General features: G+C 35.2%; 1 protein-coding gene across 1 annotated transcript in view; it reads right to left on the bottom strand.

The window, feature by feature from the left end:
- LOC138143979 (phospholipid-transporting ATPase ABCA3-like) overlaps positions 1-25048 on the bottom strand; it is a 282495-nt gene that overhangs the window by 113776 nt on the left and 143671 nt on the right. Inside the window, exons 9-10 of the mRNA XM_069065289.1 lie at positions 17075-17253; positions 589-729 (exon numbers count right to left, since the gene is read on the bottom strand). Of these exons, the coding sequence (XP_068921390.1) occupies positions 589-729; positions 17075-17253 (320 nt within the window). The remainder of the gene's footprint in view (positions 1-588; positions 730-17074; positions 17254-25048) is intronic.

The following is a 25048-nucleotide window of genomic DNA, read 5'->3' as shown; positions in this document are numbered from 1 at the left end:
GTGACCTTGGGCAAGTTACGTAATCCCAATTGCCCTGAAAAAGCAAAAAAAAAAAAATCACACATTAAAGAGATTGGCCAAAATATGTAAAACAGTACTATTCTTCTCATAAATATTTTTTCTTTTAAAAATAGTCATTTTTGGGGTGGCTAGGTGGCACAGTGAGTAGAGCACTGGCCCTGGAGTCAGGAGGACCTGAGTTCAAATCTGGCCTCAGACACTTAACACATACACAAAAAAACTAGCCGTGTGACCTTGGGCAAGTTACTTAACCCCAATTGCCCTCCAAAAAGCAAAAGAATTAAAAAGAATTAAAAAAAAATAAATTTTTCCTAAAAGATGTTATTTGTGTTAATAAGTAATGAGTTTGTTATTGTTATTTTAAATAGGCTAATAAATATTTTAAAACTTTATTTGTTTTAATTTTATTCATGGTAAATCTTTGTAACTATGATCCACATAAACTAAATGTCTTTGGGGTCCTCAAAAATTATTAAGAAGGTAAGGGGGTTCAATAATGCGAGAAGTGCTTATCTAAGCCATAGTAGTATTTCTCATGCTTTTGAAAGGAGACCTATGAAACAGTACCTTCGTCAGATTACAAATTCTTACTCCTGCAACCAAGTTGGTAGGTTCATCCTGAATATAAGGGCTTCTCTGAGATGTATTAGTATCATTCTCCAGTTCTTTCTTTGCAATGTTACTTGGCCTTCCAGACCAATAGGAGGGCTAGAAAGGAAATTTTTAAATGGATTACCAAGATTGAATTATATTATATATTTATCTCTTTAAATACTGTTTCTCTGAAAAATAATGTTTAAATTATATTTTATCAAAATGAATCCATGTTCTTTCATTAACTTACTTTATAATTTTAAAGATGCATTCCCATAGAAGAAAAAAAAGAACAATAACATAATAAAAATTACAAATTAGGAATCCAACTCATATTAAAAAATTAACAACACAACATACTAGAGTGATTTATTCAAGAAATTATTCACCATGATTAAGTTGGATTTATGCCAGGGGTGCAAGAGTGGGCCAACATTTGGAAAACTAGCTGACAATTAATCATAATAAATAATTAATATTAAAATCATATTAAAAAACAAAAGCATCCCAGACCATATGATTATTTCAGCAGATGTGGGAAGAGCTTTTCAAAAAGTACAATACTTATTTATGTTAAAAACTCTACAAAGTACAGAAATAGAGGAACCTGTTTTTAGTATAATAAAAAGTATCTACCTAAAACTAAAAGCAAACATCATATATAATGGGAATAAACTAGAATCTTTCCCAATAATTATGAGACTAAACAAGAATGTGTACTGTCCCAACTATTATTTTACATAGCTCTTGAAATGCTAGCAATAGTAATAAGACAAGAAAAAGAAATAGAAGGCATAAAGATAGGTAAAGAGGAGATTTAACTATCACTCTTTGTCGAAAATATAATGGTCTACTTAGAAAATCCTAGAGAATCAACGATGATACTAATTGACAAAATTAATAACAAAATTGCAGATAAAATAAATCTTCAAAATCTATAGCCTTTCTACATAATAACAACAAAATTCAAGAATCAATAAGAGAAAGGGAAATCCTATTCCAAATACCTAAAAAATGCATAAAACATCTGGGGAACAATCTGCCAAAATATACAAAAAATTGTATAGATTCAATTACAAAGTGAACCTTAAAGAAATAAATAATAACTTAAACATTTAGAGGAATGTCCAGTGCTCATGTTTGGGTCATGCCAATATAATAAAAATGATAATACCACAAAAGTTAATTTACACTTTTAATGCTATATTAATTAAATTATCAAAGGGATAACTTTGACAAACTTGATAAAATAATAACAAAACTGAACTGGAAAAATCAAGCATCTAGAATACAAAATGAAATAACAAAAAGAGGCAGAGACAAAGGTAGAATAGCACTTCTATATTATTCAAACTATATTATAAAGCAGCAATCATCAAATCATCTAGTAATGGCTAAAAAATAGAGAGGTAGATCCGTGGAAGAGACTAGACAAAGGAGAAAAAGAAATGGAACTCAATAAGACAGTGTTTCATAAAAAGGAAAACATAAATTCCTTAGGAATGAACTCTTTATTTGATTAAAACTGCTGGAAAAATGGAAAGCAGTCTGACAGAAATTAGGCTTAGACTAATACATACCACCATATTCTACAATACATTCTAAATGGATACATGACCTTAATATTAAATTTTATATCATAAAAAATTAGATGAGATCATATAATTCTCAGCAATGAATAAGAGATCTATTCTTAACCAAACAAGAGATAGAAACAATTACAAAAGGTAAAACAGATAACTTTGATTTCATGAAACTAAAATGTTTCTTTCTGCGCAAACTATTTTGTCAGCTGAAGGGGGAAATAAATCTTTGTTTCAAATTTGTCAGATAAAGATTTGGTGCCTGAGATATAAATAATTAACGCACACATATATGTGACCAAAATACAAACACATACATATATATATATATACATATAAAAATCTTTATGTAAAGATATTTACTATGTAAAATGTTTTTATATTTTTGTATATGTTTTCACTAATTTTGTTGTTGTATCCAATTCTTCATGACCTCAATTGAGGATTTCTTTACAAAGATACTGGAGTGGTTTGCTGGTTCCTTCTCCAGCTCACTTTACAGATGAAGAAACTGAGACTAACAGGGTTAAGTGACTTGCCCAGGTTCACAAAGATAGTAAGTGTTTGAGGTCAGATTTGAACTCACAAAGGGAAATCTTCCTGATTCCAGGTCTAGCACTCTATCCACTGTGCCACCTAGCTACCCTTTAGTGTGTGTATAAAACCAAAAGCCACTTATAAACAGATAAGTGGCCAAAAAATGTGAACAAACAGTACCCAAAAGAAAAATATAAGTATTAGCAACCATATGAAAGAACGTCTCATATGACTAATAAGAGAAATGCACATTGAAACAACCTTGAGGTTTTTATACCCTACAAACTGGCAAAGATGACAAAAGATAGGAATAGTCAATGTCAGAAAGCAATTTTGATTTTTGGAAAGCAATTTTAAAATTATACAAATAAAATCACTAAAAATGATTACCCTTTTTACTGGGAATTCCATTACCAGTCTTGAAGAGGCCTTGAAAAGAAGAAATTCCTTATATATACCAAAATATTTATAGCAGTACTTTTTGTGACAGCCAAGAACTGAAAAAAAGTAGATGCTCATTGATTAGTGAATGGCTAAATAAACTGTGGTACACGAATATAATGAAATATCACTATATAAACATCACATATGATGAATATGATGAATACAGAAAAGCATGGAAAATCTACATGAATAGAGTGATGAAGAGCCAAGGAAATAATATACTCCATGAGGACAATATTTTAAAAAAGAATCACAAAAAAGATCAAAAATGAATGTTACAAAATTATAAAAGAAGCATGGCTCAAAAGAAAAGATATGAAAGGACACTTCCTCTCCCCCCCCCATTCCCCTGCAGAGGTGGGAAGTCCACAGGTGTCACACATTGCACATATTTTATGACTTTTTTCCTATGTATTGATCCATAATCTTTATTCTTTTTTTGTTTTTAAAGTACTATTTTTTTTTATATGGAATGGTTTCCTGGGAGGAGTGGGAAGGATAGTGGGAGAAAGTATGGGAGAGTAACAAAAACAAATACATCAATAAAAACTCACTTTAAAAATAATTTTAAAATTAAGTGACCATTTCAATGAAGCATTCTCTATAACAATATTATTTTCATTTCCCAGAGCTGATGGCCAATAGCAACAAGATTTTGTTGAAACAGGAGTACAAGTCACCTACTGAGTGATCTCCTCTTACAACAGTGATTATTATATTACCAAAGTGGATAATACTATGTTCTTTTCATTATAAGCAGGGAGGAAAAGAAGAGCTAAATGCTTGACTTCTACCATCAACTCCATTTCTCTCATATCAAAGGAAAGAGGAGAGATCCATGGTTGCAGGAGCATTTTCTACCTTACCAGCTATAAAGCATTGATGAATCACATAAAACAGAGCAGAGAGAAGCAATTCTTTGCAACTATGAAACAGAGACATAAGAGCTACCTGTACTGAAATTTTCAACTCTCCTACTCTGCTGAGATGATGGTATGGCTATCATTGGCAGCAGAGCATTTCTCTAGCAGAGACTTCACATCTTTCAGAGATCACAAATCTCAAGGAGCCAGATGGCGTGTACCAAAGAATATTCACTTCCATAAGAAATCCTAAGGACACCAGTCAATAAAGTAGCATATGTTATTTACTATGTGTCACACACTGTGCTAGCCAATGAGGACACAAATATAAATGAAGCAACAATAATTTCTTTCAATGAAATTACATCTTAATGTAGGAGATCCCTAACTCCAAGGTACCAAAGGTACTAGAGAACCTGTGCTTCCTGGGACACAGAACTAGAAGTAGAATGTTTGCTCCATATACTTCTGGGTCTACCTCATCCTCTAATATCATAGGTGCCGAACATGTCTTCATGTTCCAAGGAGCCATCATTATCTGCTACCACCAGGATTGTGGAACTGTAAGAGAATCTGTTCTGAATTTCTCCATGCTAATATAAAAAAGTACAGATGACAAGAAAGATTAACTGGAGGTGCTAACGCTAAGAAGTAAATTTGATCTCAAAGGTATCACTGAGACCAAATGGGATAAGATATATGAATGGAATATGGAATATGGAAGATGTGTAGGCCTTATTCAGAAAAAAAGACTAGTAAATGGGATAAGTGCATAGGACTGTATACTGAGTAAAAACAAAATACAGAGAAGTTAGGAATCAGAGTGGGGAAAAATAACAAAGCATTGGGAGAAAATGAATAGAGGCAAAAATAGAAGCTAAGTGGTTCTTGAAATATGCTAAAGGCCATCAGGACATAAAAAAGAAATAGATGAGGAATTTGAAAAACACATTACAAGACTAATATAGAGATATAGTAGAGATTAGAGATTTTGATCATATGCACATCTGCTAGACTATTCTATCAAAATCAGAGTAGTTAATGATTTCTTGACTTGCTTCAATGATAATTTCACCCTTTAAAATATGGAGAGAAAACAAAGGATATCATATTTTGGATATGATTCTCCCCAAAAGGGATGAATTGATTACTGTGGTAGGAATCATAACTATTTTGAGGGCAAGTGACTCTCTCCTAGAGTTTGTAATAGAGGAGTGAAAATATGGTCATTGTTTGATATACACTATAAATCTAGACAGCATATTTTAAAGGGTGCAGAAAAGAATAAGTAGGATTACATGGACTAAAAAATTCTAGAAAGGTAGTTAGCCAAGGAACTCTAGGAAGCACTTAAGAATAAAACTCAGGAAACTCTCTTTATGATGTTAAGTTAATAAGAGTAGAGAGCTTAGTTCATAGCTACTTCAGAAAGAATAAAAAAAAAAAAGAATACCTTTAATGATTAAGAAATCCAAGGAGAAATTATAGTAAATTCATTTTACCAGACTATGTCTTCACAAAGAGATAGCCAAAAGTTCGAGGTCATTAGGTCAAGTCAGAAAACCTTATCTATATAATACAACACACAGAAACCTTCTAGTATGTGAACTTGAGGTGAGTAGGGGAATCCTAGAGCCTGGAGCCTGAATCAGATGTTAGGAGCATGAAAGATCCCAAAGTCTATGGAGTTCAGATCATGCAGGCAACAATACAGCTTTTCCTTGTATCTGACCACTAAAGCTGCCTCCTGAGGTCCTGGAAGATCAAAGTAAGGAGTACCCAGTCCTCTCAGAATTCTAATGTCTTTAAAAGTCATAAAGCGAGTAAATAAGGCAGAGTCTAGAAGTGATTTTGCCAACTTGAAATTATCACAGGAGAAGAAAAAAAGGGAAAGAAAAAAGGAATACAATCTGGAAGAATGAGGGAGTAAGGGTATGGAGCAACAGAGAAAACACTAGGAACCAAAGGAAACATTTAAATACAAACAGGCTAGGTAGGTATCTAGAAGGTGGGTAGCATGTCTTATCTGTCCTCTGGAATTGTGGCTAGTCATTATATTGATCAGAGTTCCTAAATGTCTCAAAGTTATTTAACTTTACAATGTTGTTGTGTAAGTCATTCTCCTGGTTCTACTAACTTCACTCTACATGAATATTTCCAAATTTTCTTTCAAATCATTACCTTCATAAATTTTTTATGGCACAATAACATTCTATTGTATGTACACATTCTAATTTGGTTAGCCATTCCCCAATTGATGAGCACCCCTTTAGTTTTCATCTCTAAAAAAATTTTTTTCTCTTTTTGGAGGGGAAAGGTAGGGCAATTGGGGTTAAGTCACTTTCCCAAGGTCACACAGCTAGTTTTTTGTGTTAAGTGTCTGAGGCTGGATTTGAACTCAGGTCCTCGTGGCAACATGAGCAATCAAGGGAAGCAAGGCAAGCACAGTAATCCGACTTCGGATTTCTTTTTTTGGGGACTGTAATGGGAATGTAAATTTTGAAGATCTTCCCTACCCCTAGGCTAAAGTGCACCTGGAGCCTGGGGTGGGAGGCTTGTTTTTCAGTAGATACTTTTTGATTGGCCAGTGGGTCCAGAAGGTTGCTACATTCTCTGAGCCAGGAGAAGGCTATATAAACCCTGATTTGAGGCTTTGTTTTGGGGCTCACTTTGAGAAGTGTTCTGTGATTTGATCTGGACTCTGGGAAGCCATTGTTGAGAGCCCCCTGTCTGTGAAAAACCGAGATGTTGATTTGGTATGGATGTAATGGTTGGACAGTTTGGAAACTGTATACTTGATCTGTTTCTCTGTCTTAATAATTCTGTCTGTGTATTCTGAAGTTTGGGGTGCTGACCTTTTCCCCCTGAACTAGGTAAACGATACATATTTGACTGATTAAAGTAAGCTTGTTAACCCATTTTGAGTTGCTTTCCTTTATCAAAGCAGATCCAAGAACCTGTGTTGGCAGACACCCTGGGGACGCTAGGGTGCTTGCTGCTACAGGGACAAAAAGGATCAAAGCATGGAACAGGAGGAAGACAGTGAAGTCAGAACTCCTACACCAGAAGCTTCCAAGAAAAGAATAAGCTGCTTACAGGCCATAGAGGAGCTCAAGAAGGATTTTGAAAACCAAATAGGAGAAGTGGAGGAAAAACTGGGAAGAAAAATGAGAATGATGAAAGAAAATTATAAAATGAGAGTCAACAACCTGACTGAAGAAAATAACACCTTAAAAATAGACTAACTCAAATGGCAAAAGAGGCTCAAAAAGCAAATGAGGAGAAGAATGCCTTAAAAAGCTGAATTTGCCAGATGAATCTCAAAAGCTCACTGAAGAGAATCATTCCTTCAGAATTAGATCGGAACAAATGGAAGCTAGTGACTTTATGAGAAATCAAGATACTATTAAACAGATCCAGACAAATGAAAAAATAGAAGGCAATGTAAAATATCTCAATGGGAAAGCCACTGACCTGGAAAATAGATCCAGGAGAGATCATTTAAAAATTATTGGAATACCTGAAAGCCATGATCAAAGAAAGAACCTAGAAATCATCCTCCAAGAAATTCTCAAGGAAAATTGCCCTGATGTTTTAGAACCAGAGGGCAAAACAGAGGTTGAAAGAATCCACCAATCACCTCCTGAAAAAGATCCCCAAAAGAAAACTCTTAGGAATATTATAGCCAGGTTCCAGAATTCCCAGATCAAGAAGAAAATATTACAAGCAGCTAGGGAGAAACAATTTGAATACTGTGGAAACGCAATCAGGATAACACAGGATCTGGCAGCTTCTACATTGAGGGATTTAAGGGCTTGGAATATGATATTCCAGAGGTCAAAGGAGTTGGGATTAAAACCAAGAGTCACCTACTCAGCAAAACTTAGTATCATGTTTCAGGAGAAAATATGGTCATTCAGTGGAATAGAGGACTTTCAAGCATTCTTGATGAACTCAGGTCCTCCTGACTCCAGGGCCAGTGCTCTATTCACTGTACCACCTAGCAGCCCCCAAGTTTCCAGTTCTTTATCACTATAAAAAGAACTGCTATAATTTTTTTTGTTAGAGGTCAAAGTATATGCATATATATTAGTGACCTTGGGTGTGTTCTTGAATTCCCCAATTATCCAGCTAACCAAGAAGGGCTGTATGAGTATTGGTTATATTAACTAAGATACAGAGTGTCTTGACAGACCAAAAATCCTTTGTGGTGACCATGAGCAAACCCAGCTGGACGTGCAGAAAATCAGCAACTCTGAAGTCAATTAAGCACATTGCAGCTTTGAAGCAGACCCTGAGTCATCTGGTGATTTATGGACCTTAAAGAGACACCCTTATCTCCAGAGACTTCCTTAACTGTTGATTATGGGGCTCTCAGACACATTCTATTTTATGGTTTTTGGAGACATCCTCTTATTGTCTGTGCTGAAGCCTTGAACTATGGACTGCTTATCACCAAGAATGCATCCTGATTTGTGTATCAAAGGGTTACAGCTCTGACACCTGGAATTCCTCCTGGGTTTTCCCCTCCCCTTGGGAACAGGGATCCCTGACTCATTCCTTTATAGGATTTCCTGACTTTCTCTCTAAATTCTCTGCCTTCCTTTTTTGAAAATTATATACACTCACCCCATCCATTACTTGGGGGACTGTTCAGCATTAAGTCAATAGTCCCCATGGGCATTTTTTACTACCCCGATCAATAAAAATCTTCTTTAATTTCACTAGGCAGTCTTGCTCTGGTTTACTTCCCTTTAGAGAAAAGAGGGATTACTAGCCGTGTGACTTTGGGCAAGTCACTTAACCTCAATTGCCCTCCAAAAAAAAAAAGAGAGAAAAGAGGGATCTAATTTCCCTAAAGAGAGCACCTACCTCAGTTTACAGGGGTTATATTCTACATTGATTTCCAGAATAGATGGAATAATTCACAGCTCTACCAACATTACATTAGTGTGCCTATCTTCCAAGCAGCCCCTCCAACATTCACAATTTTTCTTCTTCAGTCTTCTTTACTAATGTTATGGATGTGAGATGGAATATCAGAATTATAATTAATTTGCATTTCAGTAGATACTTTAAATACAAGCACAATATAAAGGGGATAAGGCCAAGGGCCTGGTAGTGATTTTGTTGTATTTTGATTATTTTAAGGGAAGAAAAAAAGAATACACGGGGGAAGACTGAGGGAGAAATGCAGCAGAATTTACTGTTTTATATAATCAGGTTAAGAAGATTATACAAAGAGGAATATATTGGAGAAGTATACAACATATGAACCCACCTTTCATCTGACTCAGAGAGCTGAACACACATATACAAACACACATAAATACATACACCATTTTTTATAGAAATATATTAAAATGTCTAGAAATATAAGCAATAGCAATAAGAAAAGAGAATGAAATTAAAGACAAGATAGGCAAAATGAGAAAAAACTTCATATTTGCAGATGACATAATGTTCACTTAGAAAATCAGCTAAAAAAAAAACCCAAACTAATTGAGACATTAACTTCTGCAAAGTTTAAAAAAAAATTTCTTTTAATTTATTATTTAACATTCTTTCCTTAAACTTTTGAGTTTTGAATTTTCTTCCTATGTCTTACCTCTTCCCCACCCACTGAGAAGAAAAGAAACATGATATTAATTATATATGTGAAATCACACAAAACATATTTCCACATGAGCCATGTTGCAAAAAAAAAAAACCCAAAATCAAGAACAATAAAGTGAAAAAATATGCTTTAATCTGCACTCAGACTGCAGCACTTCTTTCTCTGGAGGTGGATAGCATTTTTCATCATAAATCCTTTGGATTTGTCCAGGATCACTGTATTGATCAGAACAGCTAAGTCATGGGGTGGCTAGGTGGCACAGTGAATAGAGCACTGACCCTGGAGTCAGGAACCTGAATTCAAATTTGATCTCAGACACTTAACACTTACTAGCCATGTTACCTTGGGCCAGTCACTTAACCCCAATTGCCCTGCCATCCCCCTCCAAAATGCAAAAAAAAAATAGCTGTCACTCACAGTTGATTACTATACAACATTGCTGTTACTGTATACAGTGTTCTCCTGGTTCTGCTCATTTCACTTTGCATGAGTTCATGTTAGGTCTTCTCAGGTTTGTCTGAAAACATCCTAATCATTTTTTTATAGCACATTAGCATTCAATCACAATCATACCACAACTTGTTCAGTTATAAAAATCTTTTTCCTTTTTTTAAAGATCTCTTTGGGGTGCAGACTTAGCAATGCTATTACTATGTCCAAAAGTATGCACAGTTTTATAGCCTTTTGGACATAGTTCCAAATTGTTCTCCAGGATGGATGGATCAGTTTACAACTCCACCAAGAGTGCATTAGTGTCCCTATTTTTCCAAATCCTCTCCAAAGTTTGTTACTTTCCTTTTCTGTCATATTAGCCAATCTGATAGGTGTGAAGTGGTATCTGTATTGTTTTAATTTTCATTTTATTTTTCATACTACTATATATTACTTTGATTTCTTTATCTGAAAACTGCCTATTCATATCCTTTGACCATTTATCAATTGGTGAATGACTGATATTCTTATAAATTTGACTCAGTTTCCCGTATGTTTGAGAAATGAGATCTTTCTTGCTATAAAAACCCTTTTTCCAGTTTTCTGCTTTCCTTCTAATCTTGGCTGCATTGGCTTTAACATCTTTTTAATTTATTGTAATCAAAATGATTTGTTTTACTTTCTGTGATCCTCTTTATCTCTTGTTTAGTCATAAATTCTTCCCTCACCCATAGATCTGACAGGTAAAATTTTCCATGCTCCCCTAATCTGTTTATGATATTATCCTTTATGTCTAAATCATGTACATGTTTTGTTCAGCAAAGTTTCAAGCTACAAAAAAATCTTTCTACATCTCCCTCACACAAATCATAGTTCAATAGCCATGCACCATGACCTCTGCAAAGGAATAGAGAGAAAGGTGTCTTTTCATATTTTTTTTTTTTGGTGGAGGAGAAAGCCTCTTCTTTATAAGTTCTCAACATTCAGCTGTGATTGTTTTGTCATTATTATCGTTCTCTCTATTTACATTATTGTAGTCATTGCATATATTGGTTACCTGGCTCTTTTTATTTTATTTTTACACAAGTTCATGTCTATCCATGTTTGTATTAATCATGCTTGCCATTTCTTATACAGTAATAATATTCCATTACATTCAATCTGTCCAGTCATTTCCTAATCAATGGGCATCTACTAGTTTAGTAATATTGCCATTGTTGTTGTTGAGTCATTTCAGTTGTGTCTGACTCTTAATGGGCACTTTTGGGGTCTTCTTGGTAAACATATTGGAGTGGTTTGCCATTTCCTTCTCCAGCTAATTTTACAGAGGAGAAAATTGAGGCAAACAGGGTTAAGTGACTTGCCCAGGGTCACACAGGTCAGATTTGAAATCAGATCTTCCTGACTTCAGGCCTAGCTTTGTCTCCACTTAGCTGCCCAGTTGACAATGTTACTAAACCGGTAAATTAGGAGGATTATACATATATTTTACCTATTTTAAAAGATTATCTGTCTTAGCAAAACATTGAATAAACTCTCTCAAGCTGTTCTTGTGGAAAAGATGAAGAGCAGTACAATTGTGTGTGTATATATACATACAACATATAAATACAATTATATGGCTGATTGGCCAGTCCCAAAATGTAGTTATTCTACAATCTAGGCCATGCCTACCTCAAGCCAGTCAAGTGGTTCAGGTTTAGGATTGGAGTGCAATGAAAAAACTCATGTATGGTATGATATTTACTTAATAATAAAAAAGGAGATACAATAAGGACAATATCACCAATTCAATTAGAAAGAACTCTACCTCTGCCTCTGCTATTTGTCATGATGGCAATATCTGGTCAGAAAAGTGTACTGATTCACACAGTAGTGGACATTCTGTCAACACTGAGTCAATTTCTCATAAAGTTTGGGCTTTTTACATACCAGTTAACCAAGATCATGCCAACAGCATAAGTACTAGTTGTTCATTTGAATCAAGTCTGAGGATCTGTTTCCCTGACCCTTTAAGGAGATATTGGCCTTCTTAATGGCCATTAAAATAAATGTTGATTCTGTCACATCTCAATCCTTGGTGGCAAGATCCTAAAAATCTTTTAAGGAGGGAAGAATGAAGGAACAAGTCTACAATGTCTACAATGTGCCAGGCACCATGCTAAGTGGTTTTTTTTTAAACAAATATCTCATTTGATCCTTACAACTCTAAAAGGCAAGTACTATTGTTATTCCATTTTACAGTTGAGGAAACTGAGACAGAGATTAAGTAACTAACCCAGGGTCACAGAGCTAGTAATTATCTGTGGATAGATTTGAACTCAGGAATTCCTGACTCCAGGCTCAGTCAACTGTGCCATCAGCTTCCTCCTTAGAGAACTTTCCACCACTTAAATGGCCTTAAGATCATTACTGAACAATTCTGAATTAAAGGATTCAAGAAACCTGGCACTAGCAGAATTGAAGAAGCTTAGAGCAAATGAAATAAAAATAAAACAGAAAGACAATAAACAGCATTCTGAAAGAATAAAGTTCAAAGAGTGAAGATGATATAAGAATCGATGGCTGTGGGTCCCCTTATGCAAACAGCACCAATTAGGAAGAATAGCTCCAGCACTATCAAGGATACAGCACAGATGATGTAATAGTAATGGTAATTGAAGATTTTCCCTGCCTCTTAATAGGACCAGGTAAATTTGAGGACCTTTCCTGATCTGAAAACAAACTCTGCCCCCAAATAGGTCACATGGAGCCTGTGATGAGATTTTCAGGAACACCCACAACTTGTTACTTTGTAATTGGGCAGTGGGTCACAAGGGTTGTAATGTTCTCTGGCCCTGGAGAAGGCCATATATCTATATATACCCTGCTGTGAGGTTTTACTTTGGGGCTCACTTTGGGAAGAGTTGTGTGATTTGGTCAGAGGACACTCTGAGCAGCCGTTGAGTCCCCCAGCTTTGAAAACCCAGATATTGGTGCTTCTCTCTCTGGTAACTAACTGTATGTATACAATGGTCAGACAGCTAGAAGCCCTGTCTATTAAACTGTGTTATTTTCTCTGTATTTTTGTCTGCTTGTAACTTCTGTTTGTATTCTATGAAGTTCAGAGTGCTGATTTTTCCCCCTGAACTAGGTAAATGATATGTTTGATTAAAATGAGATTGTTAACCCTTTCTGAGTTGCTTTCCTTTAGAAAAGCAGATCTAAGAACCTGTGCTAGCAGCCATCCTGGGTATGCTAGGGTGCTTGCTGCTGCAGATGACAAGCTCCAGCACAATCACTGTCTCCCTCACAGACCAATAGCAATACTAGCAAGATAGCCAAGAAGTCCTAACTCTCCATACCAATACTCACCCTGTATGAGTATCAGCTAGGACCTGGAAATCCTCTTAGGGAAGTCATACCAAATCCTTGCTCTTTTAGAGGTCTCTGTTTAGGGCAGGGTTGGGGAACCTGTGGTCTCAAGGCCACATGTGGCCCAAGTTTGGATTCTGTCAAAGGGTCACACTTGAGGACTTAGAGGGCCACATGTGGCCTTGAGGCTGCAGGTTCTTCACCCCTGACTTAGGGGGTTCCTCCTTCTTTTACAGAGACAGGGTAACGACTTTCCCTGACTTTTATTCAGGAGCACAAATGCTGGAAAATACGTGTATTTTTAATGATTTCATTCAGAGGGCATCATATCTTTCTAGTTCCAAGTTCTTAAATAATTCATTCAATTCTGTGTTTTCTCTGTTGTTGACCTTTTTGTTAAATTTATCACACACTGAGAGAGGAACATTAATGTTTCCTACTATTGTTGTGTTAGCATTTTTTTTACAATTCAGTTAATTTTTCCCTTATGAATTTAGATACTATACCATTTGGAACATAAAAGTTTAAAACTGATATTAGTTAATTGGTTTTGGTTCCCTAAATGATTATTTAATTTTGTTTATCTCTGTTTACATGGCTAATTTTTTATTTGTTATGTTTGATAAATTAATTGCAACTCTTGTTTTTCTGGACTTAACATATAAATTTTGTTCTAGCCTCTTATTTTTCTCTTTGTATGTCTTTGCATTTTAGATGAGTTTGTTGTAAACCAAAAAATTATGCTGTTCCATATTAAAAATTGTGTTTTCACCCATTTGTCTGATATTTTCTTTAATTAGGATTTTCTTTGTTTTTCTCCATCTGTTAGTAAACAATTTGTACCAAGAATAGTTTTGCTTAACTTCATTTGATGAAACCCAATTCTCACAAGCTTCCTTCCTTCCTTTAAACTTCCCCTCTCAATTTATTGATTTCTCCCCTAGTTTTAGATTAACTTATTCATGATTTTTCTTTATTTCTTTTATTTAATAATCTTTACCCCTCTTTCTTCCTTTTCCCCCTCTCAGCTAAATGGTTCCTTCAAAATCCCTTTCTACTCCTTTCCTTCAACTTGTTTTGTTAGATTTAATTTTTTTCCACTTTTTTTATAAGGAGGATTTCTTTACCTTGTTTCTCTTCAATTCTTTTCTCTTTCTATTATGAACTTTTACTCTCTGATTCCAGTTCTATACCTTGATTCCTTTTTAAATTTCTTTAAATCTAAACTAATTCCTTCTTTAATCATCAGATTAAAACTTCTATAGTAGCTAATCTGAGTTACTTCTTCTAATCAATTTCTATGCTATTGCCTTTGTAGATCTTGTCATGTCATTCTTTTTGTATTGTGTCTCCCTCTAAGAAGTGACAATTCATAAGGGTAGTAATGAGGATAGAAACATTGCCCCATCTTAGAAATTATTTTGTGTCCCTAATTTTGCAATCCAGTTCTACCCTCTTCCATTCTCATCATCATTCTTCTTCTTTTGTTTCATGAAAATTCCAGTCTGGGGCCATGGTCTCTCTGCCCTTCTGGATAGTTCCTGACAGGATCTCTGATACCTCTTCTATGGAGGCAGGATGGTATCCAAGAAAGTACAACCCTCTCAGAAAAAGGGGGTTCTCTGTGGACCAACTGCCCCTCTTCCCCATTAGACATTGTCGGGTCTCTATCTCTGATTTTAGGTATTTACATCTACTCTCAAAGGGGTGCTATTCAACAGGATACTCACCCCATTTAGACCCTCTCCCTTAATTTGTACTGTTTCAATCTCATACTTTGGTTTTCTCTTCCTTCTCCTATATGTTCTGTTTGCTGAGAAAATATAGGGATTAGTTTCAATGCTTGGAAAAGAACATACTGAAAGAGTGTGTTTCCAATTTTGAGGGTTGTTTTTGTTTATAAAATTACAGTCATCATTCCATATCTGATTTTATAGTGAAAATGCTATAAAGAGCTTAGGTTCCCTAATTTCAAAGGCTTTTACAAACTAGTCCTGCCTCATGAGGGAGATAAGAAAGATGAATGGCAGATGAGTTAACTTGGTCAAGAGAAGTTTTCCCTAGCACTGGGTCTCTCTGGTATTAAATGGTATTTGACACAGGACTTTCCAGAGGATGTTGTTCAACTCTGTGCTTTCCCCATTGTTATGGATTCTGGAGACCTTCTCTTGCAAGTCAATGTGATTGAGCAAAATGTATAACCCACTGTTCACCTCTGTTATAAACCAATCACAGTCTTAGTTTAGTTTATACCACTGGGCCTTATGTAAAAAAAATGCTCTGATTGCCAAATGCATCCCTGCCACTGAGGGGTTTGGGATCTCACTTTTACTGGCAATTGCTAGCCTTGCTAATAAACTGATTAAACTCAGAAATTTTTGCCTCAGTTTCTCTTCATCACAGATTTTTTGCAACTATACTAGGCAAAATGTACAGACCATGTGCCATTCTCCCCTTTAGAGAATCCAGACTATCCTTAGGAAGGAAGAATGGTTTCAGAAAACAGGTCAGCTTTTGCCAAAGGGCATTGATTTCTGGAGAAGACAGGAAAGGAAAACTTTAAGAATAGACTTTTAGAAGGTAACGTGTACACACTCATTGCTCAAAAGCTCTGTGATGAAGGATGAAGTTTCAATTAGCAGGCCAAATTTCTACTACATTGGTTCTATAATGTAATTGATTTTATGCTATGTTGATTTTTATAATTGAGTCTACATCTGCCTAAAGCTACCTTTCTATGTCCTTGAGTTCAGCTTAGGAAATTTAGCTTTCTCTCTGAGTTACTTTAAAGGTAAACAACTAAAAGTTGTTATTTTCCATACTGGTAGCCTATGGGATACTTCTAGGACATCTATTTCTTATCTTTAAGCCCCATAAATTAATTTGGTACCACTCCCAAAAGATATGTTACCTGTTCTTGCCTGTCCTTGTACAATTAGGGGAGATTTTATCTCTTCCAAGGAAATAACAAGTCTGTTAGTTTTGATCCTCTAGCAAAGATTACAAGATGCACAAGGGTCCCATAAAACAAAAAATATTCCTTACTTGTCAGAGAGGTTTGTGATCGGTCTCACCTGAATGCCAGCCCACCTTTCTTAATATAGCCAATCATAATGTTCCACTACTACAAAGACCCCTTCTTCCTTGTGTGTCAATTAAGAGGGTCTCCTTCTTACTGGGATCACTGGCATTACTGAGGTGGCCAGTCTGACCTGCCTTATTAACAGTTAATAAACTTTTAATAAAATGACCACTGTTAATAAATTTATTTTTTCAGAGTATGTACCTCAGTCTACCTTTATTAAATTTAATGGAGACAGTTTTGGAGGTCCCACCAGGATTGGGAGAGGGAGCCTGGTTCCCCAAATTCTCTTAAGGAATTCTGGGTGCTTCTGGTGGAATTTTCCACCTGAAGGAAGGGCTTCTTCTAGAAAACTGTGGTTAAGACCTGGCATTATCCTTGAATCCAAAACTCTGAGCTAGAAAGGTAAGCACTCCTTTGGGGAAAAATACCTTTTATCTGTCTATGTCTGCACTGGATGATTTAAGGTCATTAAGAGTTAAGAACCATGATGTTTGGTAATAAAAGGGCTATGGCTATTCTGAAGGATTTCAGCATCAGAACTCACCATCGTGAAGAAGTACCAAGGCTGAGGTATACCATATTTCCCTGGGAAGACAGCCTCCACATACCAGGTCACCAGGCCATACAAGATACTGTCAATTAGCAGCATTATCAGCACTTCCCCAAAGCCGAATTTCTCAGACATGGAAATCTTCAACACATGTTTCCATTGAATGCCTATCCCTAAAATTCAACAAGAAATGGTTACTATGCCTGCTTGACTAACACTGAAAAAAGAATTACTCTACAGCAGAGATATCAAGAACTGGCCCTGCTGCATGGAAATGACAATGAATTTGGGCAATGTTTAATGAAATAAATAAAAACACACAAAAAGATGATATTAATATGTGGTTTTCTAAGTCAATATTCAGCCCACAGAAACAAATTTTATTTGAGTTTGATACCACTACTTTACATGTGCTAATTCAACAGCGAGAACTGAGGTGGGGCCAAGATGGCAGAGAAAAGTCAGAAAGCTGCTTGAGATATTCCCAGTTTCCCTGAGAAAAAATGTTAAATCAAACCTCTAAATGGATTCTGGAGTGACAGAACCTACAACAATACAGAGATAAAAAATTTTCCAGTAAGTAAAGGCCTGCCACACTTGGGTAAAAGGGAATCAAAGCCTAGCACAGTGTCCAGGTAAGCCAGCAGGAGGTTCTTAGCCACAGCACACATCAGCAACCAAAGCCCCTCAATCCTGGCTCAGCAGGCCAGTGGCACAGAAGACCAGCTGTGAGGCCTCCAGCCCCAACACAGAAAGCAAACTGCCAGCCAAGCACAGTGCCCCTCTGTGCCCCAGAAACAGAGCTCAACTTTAAAAGTCATGAAATAGACTAAAAAACAATCAATAAAAAAAAAACAACAGAAAAGAGCCCTGACTATAGAAAGCTTCTATGGCAACAATGAAAATCAAAACACAAACTCAGAAGAAGACAAGAATGTCAAAATATCTACACGTGAAGCCTCAAAGGGGAAGACAAATCACTCTCAAGACCAAAAAACCTTCTTGTAAGAGCCCAAAAATGAGAGGTAGAAGAAAAATTGGGAAAAGAAATGAGAGTTATACAAAAGAGAGTCAAGGGTATGGAAAAGGAAGGACAAAAGTTGACTGAAGAAAGCAATTCCTTAAAAATACAATTGGCCAAATGGAAAAAAATCCACTAAAGAAAACAACTCCTGGGGCGGCTAGGTGGTGCAGTGAATAGAGCACTGGCCCTGGAGTCAGAAGGACCTGAGTTCAAATCGAGCCTCAGATACTTAACACTTACTAGCCGTGTGACCTTGGGCAAGTCACTTAATCCCAATTGCCCTGTCCTCCCCCTCCAAAAAAAAAAAAGAATAAAGAAAACAACTCCTTAAAAAGTAGGATTGTCCAAATGAAAAAGGAGGTACAAAAGCTAATTGAAGAAAATAATGCCTTAAAAATCAGAATTTGGCAAATGGAAGCAAATGACTATGAGACATCAAGAATCAGTCAAAAAGGGGCAGCCAGGTGGCTCAGAGAGTAAGAGCACCGGCCCCAGGGTCAGGATGATCTGGGATCAAATCCGGGCTCAGATACTTAGCACTACACCCAGAAATAACTGGCTGTGTAACCTTGAACAAGTTACTTAACCCTGATTGCTTTAAAAAAAATCAGTCAAAAAATCAAAAGAATGAAAATGTAAAATACTTCATCGGAAAAACAACTGATCTGGAAAATATATACAGGAGAGTTAATTTTAAAATTACTGGACTACCTAAAAGCCATGATCAAAAAAGGGGACTGCCTGAAAGCCATGATCAAAATAGGAGCTTAGACAACATCTTTCAATAATTTATTATGGAAAACGGCCCTGATATCCTAGAAACAGAGGGCCAAAAAGTCACTGAGAAAATCCACCGATCACCTCCTGAAAGAGATCCCAAAATGAAAACTCCAAAGAATATTGTAGTCAAATTCTAGAATGATCAGGGCAAGGAGAAAATACTGCAAGCAGCCAGGAAAAAACAAAACAATTCAAATATCAAGAATTCAGTCAGGATTACACAGGATTTAGTAACTTTAATATTAAAGGACTGGAGGGCTTGTAATATGATATTCTGGAAGGCAAAGGAGCTTGGATTACAGTAAGAATCAACTACCTGCAAAATTGATCATAATCTTTCAGGGGAAAAGATGGACATTGAGTGAAATATGGAACTTTCAAACTTCCCTGAGAAAAGACCAGAACTAAACAGCAAATTTGATCTTCAAATACTAGATTTGAGAGAAGCATAAAAAAGGTAAACGGTAATGTTAAACTGTTTACATCCTTACACAGGAAGATGATACTGGTATCTCTTTTAGGGCAGTTGGAAGAGGTATATGTAGACAGAAGGTGAGGGTATAAGTTGACTTTGATGTGACAATATGAAAACATAATTAAGGGATGAAAAAAAGAATTGTACTGGGAGAAGAGGAAAGGGGGAGGCAGAACTGGGTAAATTACATCACATGAAGAGGCACAAAAGACCTATTAGATTAGAGGTAAAGTAGGGAGGAGGTAAGCATTGTTTGGATTTTATTCTCATCATATTTGGCTCAAAGGAGTAACTAACATACATACCCAGTTGGGTATAGAAATTTATTTTACCCTATTGGGGAGTTGAAGGAGAAAGGGGGAAAAATGCAGGGGGCATTGATATGATAGAATGATAGAATGGAGGGAATACTGAGGGAAGTGGTGGTCAGAAGCAAAACACTGGTGAGGAGGGACAGGGTGAAAGGAGACAAAAAAGTATAAACAGGAGGAAAAATAGGATGGAGGGAAATACACAGTAATCACAACTGGAAATACTAATGGGTTGTACTCTCCCATATAAATGGAAGTGGATAGTAGACTGGATTAAAAACTTAAGCCTACATTATGTTGTTTACAAGAAACACATTTTAAGCAGAGAGATACACACAGAATAAAGGTAAAAGGCTGGAGAAGAATATATTACATTTCAATTGAATTTTTTTAAAAAAAGCAATCCTAATCAGAGACAAAGCAAAAGCAAAAATAGATCTAATTAAAAGAGATAAGGAAAGAAACTACATCTCGCTAAAAGGTACTACAGACAATGAAGTAATACTAATACTAAACATATATGAACAAAGTGGGATATCATCCAAATTCTTAGAGAAGAAATTAAGTGAGTAACAGGAAGAAATACACAGCAAAACTATACTAGTGGGGGATACCAACCTCCCCCTCTCAGAACTAGATAAATCTAACCGCAAAATAAACAAGAAAGAAACTAAGGAGGTAGACAGAATATTAGAAAAGTTAAATATGATAAGACCTCTGGAAAAAATTGAATGGGGATAGAAAGGAATATTTTTCTCAATAGTACATGGCACCTAAACAAAAACTGACCATGTAGTAGAGCATAAAAATCTCACAATCAAATGCAGAAAGGCAGAAATATTAAATGAATCCTTTTCAGATCATTATACAATAAAAATTAAGTGTAATAAAGGGCCATGGAGTAATAGATTAAAAATTAATTGGCAACAAAATAGTCTAATCCTAAAGAATGAATGGGCCAAATCATAAAAACAATCAATAATTTCATCAAAGAGAATAACAATAATAAGATGACAAAGCAAAACTTATGAGAGCCAAAGAAGTTCTTATGGGAAATTTTATATTTATAAATTCTTACATGAATAAAAGAGAGAAAGAGTAGGTCAATGAATTGAGCATGCAACTAAAAAAGCTAAAAAAAAAAAGAACAAATTAAAAATTCCCAGTGAAATATCAAATTAGAAATTCTGAAAAATCAAAGGAGAGACTAATAAAATTGAAAGTAAGAAAATGATTGAAATAATAAATAAAACTAAGAGCTGGTTTTATTAAAAAATAAAATACATAAACTTTTGGTTAATTTGATTTTAAAAAAGAAAGAAGAAAACCAAATTACCAGTATCAAAAATGAAAAGGGTGAATTCACCACCAACGAAGAGGAAATTAAAGCAATAATCAGGAGCTATTTTGCCCAACTGTATGTCAATAAATCTGGCAATCTAAGTGAAATGAATGAATATTTACAAAAATACAAATTGCCCAAATTAACAGAAGAGGAAATAAAATACTTAACCCCATTTTAGAAAAAGAAATTGAATAAGCCATCAAGGAACTCCCTAAGAAAATATGTCCAGGGTCAGACAGATTTACAAGTGAATTCTACCAAACATTTAAAGAACAATTAATTCCAATGTTACATAAATTATTTGAAAAATAGGTGAAGATGTCCTATTAAATTCCTTTTATGACACAAATATGGTGCTGATACCTAAACCAGGAAGAACCAAAACAGAGAAAGAAAATTATAGACTTATTTCCCTAATTGCAAAAATTTTAAATAAAATATTAGCAAAGGGATTACAACAATTTATCATGAGGATAATACACTATGACCAGGTGGGATTTATACCAGCCTGGATCAATATTAGGAAAACTATCAGCATAATTGATCATATCAGTAATAAAACTAACAGATATTATCATTATCTCAATAGATGCAGAAAAAGCTTTTTGGCAAAATACAGTATCCATTCCTAGTTATAAAAACACTGGAGAGCATAGGAATAAATGGAGTTTTCCTTAAAATGATAAGTAGTACTATCTAAAACCATCAGCAAACATTATATGTAATGGGGATAAGCTAGAAGCTTTCCCAATAAGGGGTGAAAAATAAGAATGGCCATTATCACAATTCTTATTTATATGTACTAGAAATGTTAGCTTTAGTAATAACAGAAGAAAAATAAATTAAGGGAATTGGAACAGTCAAAGAGGAAACAAAATGAGCACTTTTTGCAGATGATAGTATCGTATACTTAGAGAACCCTAGAGAATCAACTAAAAAACTACCTGAAATAATAAACAACTTAGCAAAACTGCAGGATATAAAATAAACCCACATACATATTGACATTTCTATATATTACTAACAAAACCTAAAAGCAAGAGATAGAAAGAGAAATCCCATTTAAAGCTACTGTAGACAATATAAAATATTTGGGAGTCTACCTGCCAAGACAAACCCAGGAACTATATGAACACAATTGCAAAACACTTTTCACACAAATAAAGTCAGATCTAAATAACTGGAAAAATATCAATTGCTCATAGGTAGGCTAAGGTAATATAATAAAAATGACAATTCTACCTAAATTAATTTATTTATTCAGTGCCATATCAACCAAACTACTAAAAATTATTTTATAGAGCCAGGAAAAAATAATAATGAAATTCACCTGGAAGAATAAAATGTCAAGAATATAAAAGGAATTAATTTTTAAAAAGCAAAGGAAGATACCCTCAGTGAACCAAATCTAAAACTATATTATAAAGCAGCAATTACCAAAACTATTTGGTACTGGTTAAGAAACAGAGTGGCAGATAAGTGGAATAGGTAATGTATACAAGACACAGTAGTAAATGACTACAGTAATCTACTGTTTGATAAACCCAAAGACTCCAGCTTCTGGGATAAGAACTCACTATAAGACAAAAACTGCTGGGAAAACTGAAAAATAGCATGTCACAAACGAGGCATAAACCAACATCTCACAACGTATACCAAGATAAGGTCAAAATAGGTACATGATTTAGACATAAAGGGTGACATCATAAGAAAATTAGGAGAGCAAGGAATACTTTACCTGTCAGTTCTATGGAGAAGGGAAGAATTTATGACCAAGAAGAGATAAATAACATTATGAAATGCAAAATGGATAATTTTTATTCTGTTAAATTAAAAAGGGTTTTGCACAAGCAAAACCAATGCAACCAAGATTAGAAAGGAAGTAGAAAACTAAGAAAGAATGTTTACAACCAGTGTCTCTCATAAAGGCTTCATTTCTAAAATATATAGAGAACTGAGTTGAATTTATAAGAATACAAGTCATTCCCCAATTGATAAATGGTCAAAGGATATGAACAGGTAGTTTTCAGATGAAGAAATTAAATGAGTCATTTATAGTCATATGAAAAATGCTTTCAATCACTATTGATTAGAGAAATGCAAATCAAAACAATTCTGAGGTACCATCTCACCCCTATCAGATTGGCTAATATGACAGAAAATGAAAATGATAAATGTTGGGAGAAGAAATGGGAAAACTAGGACACTAATGCATTGCTGGTAGAGTTGTGAATTGATCTAACTTTTCTGGAGAATAATTTGGAACTATGCCCAAAGGGCTATAAAACTGTTTATACCCTTTGATCCAGCAATACCATTACTAGTATTTTAAATATCCCAAAGAGACCATAAAAAAGGGAAAAGTCAACAGCTTGGTAAATGAGACACAAAAAATATACTGAAGAAAATAACACCTTAAAGAAAACAAATTAGGCCAAATGGTAAAAGAGGTCAAAAAAGCCAATGAGGAAAAGAATGCCTTAAAAAGCAGAATTAGTCAAATAGAAAAGGAGGTGCAAAGGCTTACTGAAGAAAATAATTTCTTAAAAATTAGAATGGAGCAAGTGGAAACTAACGACTTTATGAGAAATGAAGGAACAAAACCAAACCAAATGAAGAAACAAAACAAAACCAAAAGAATGGAAAAATAGAAGACAATGTGAAATATCTCACTGAAAAAAACAACTGACCTGGAAAATTGATCCAAGAGAGACAATCTAAAAATTATTGGACTACCTGAAAGCCATGATCAAAAAAGGAACCTAGACATCATCTTTCAAGAAATTAGCAAGGAAAACTGCCCCAATATTCTAGAACCAGAGGGTAAAATAGAAATTGAAAGAATCTACTGCTTACCTCCTGAAAGAGATCCCCAAATGAAAACTCCCAGGAATATTGTAGCCAAATTCCAGAGTTCCCAGATAAGGAGAAAATACTGCAAGTAGCAGAAAGAAACAATTCAAGCTGCAGTTAGTATAACACAAGATTTAGCACCTTCTACACTAAAGGACTGGAGGACTTGGAATATGATATTCCAGAGGGCAAAGAAGCTAGGATTACAACCAAGAATCACCTACCCAGCAAAACTGAGGATAATCCTTTGACTTCCCTTTCCTGTTTGTTGAAACATTATTATTCAATGAGATAGAGGATTTTTCAAGCATTCTCTATGAAAGGAATGGAGCTGAATGAAAATTTGACTTTCAAATACAAGACTCAAGCATGAAAAGGTAAACAGGAAAGGGAAGTCATGAGGGACTTAATAAAGTTAAATTATTTACATTCTTGTATGGGAAGATGATATTTGTAATGCATAAGACCTTTCTTATTATTAGAGTAGTTAGAAGGAGTATATATAGACAGAAGGTGCAGGGGTGATTTGAATATGAAGGTAAGACCTTGGGGAAGGTAAGGGGAGTCTTGCTCTGGGACCTGAGACTTCTCTCTGAGAGTGGGAGTTGTGCTAAGGAACCCTGTAGTTTATATGGGCTATACATATAAAAATGAAATGAAATTGTACCTTTCAAGAGGTCTGATGCTTCAGCCATGAGCTAAGAATGCCTTACTGGGACCTATGAGAGAAGAATGTATGCTAGCTCTGAGTCTGTGGCCAGTGAGTAACTGAAAAATCTGTTTCACTCACCACTATCTAGACAAAGGTTATTCCTGTGGTGTGCCATGACCAGTTCAGTCTAATTACTATAATACTGCTACCACTTATTTCCTCCTTACAATTTAAACTGTTACTTAGTCCCCCTCCCCACATTCAAGGCATTATTATCTATTTAATGAGACTATTGTTAAGTCTTGTCTCCAGTTCTTTCCCCTTCAACCTATCCCGCACATTATTTTTGTTGTTTTTCAGTTGTGTCCAACTCTTCATGACCTCATTTGGGGTTTTCTTAGTTAAGATACTGAAGTAGCTTGCAATTTATTTCTCCATCTCATTTTACAGATGAGGAAATTGAAGCAAACAAGTCACTTGCCCAGGATCACACAGCTAGTACATGTCTGAGACCAGAATTGAACTCAG

The sequence above is a fragment of the Petaurus breviceps genome, unplaced genomic scaffold, assembly GCF_028583685.1.
Source record: "Petaurus breviceps papuanus isolate PSGF00001 unplaced genomic scaffold, PetGlider_PUasm1.0 138, whole genome shotgun sequence".
Taxonomy (NCBI): domain Eukaryota; kingdom Metazoa; phylum Chordata; class Mammalia; order Diprotodontia; family Petauridae; genus Petaurus; species Petaurus breviceps.
The sequence above is the reverse complement of the archived record's forward strand: the minus strand, read 5'-3'. Positions and strand labels throughout refer to the sequence as shown.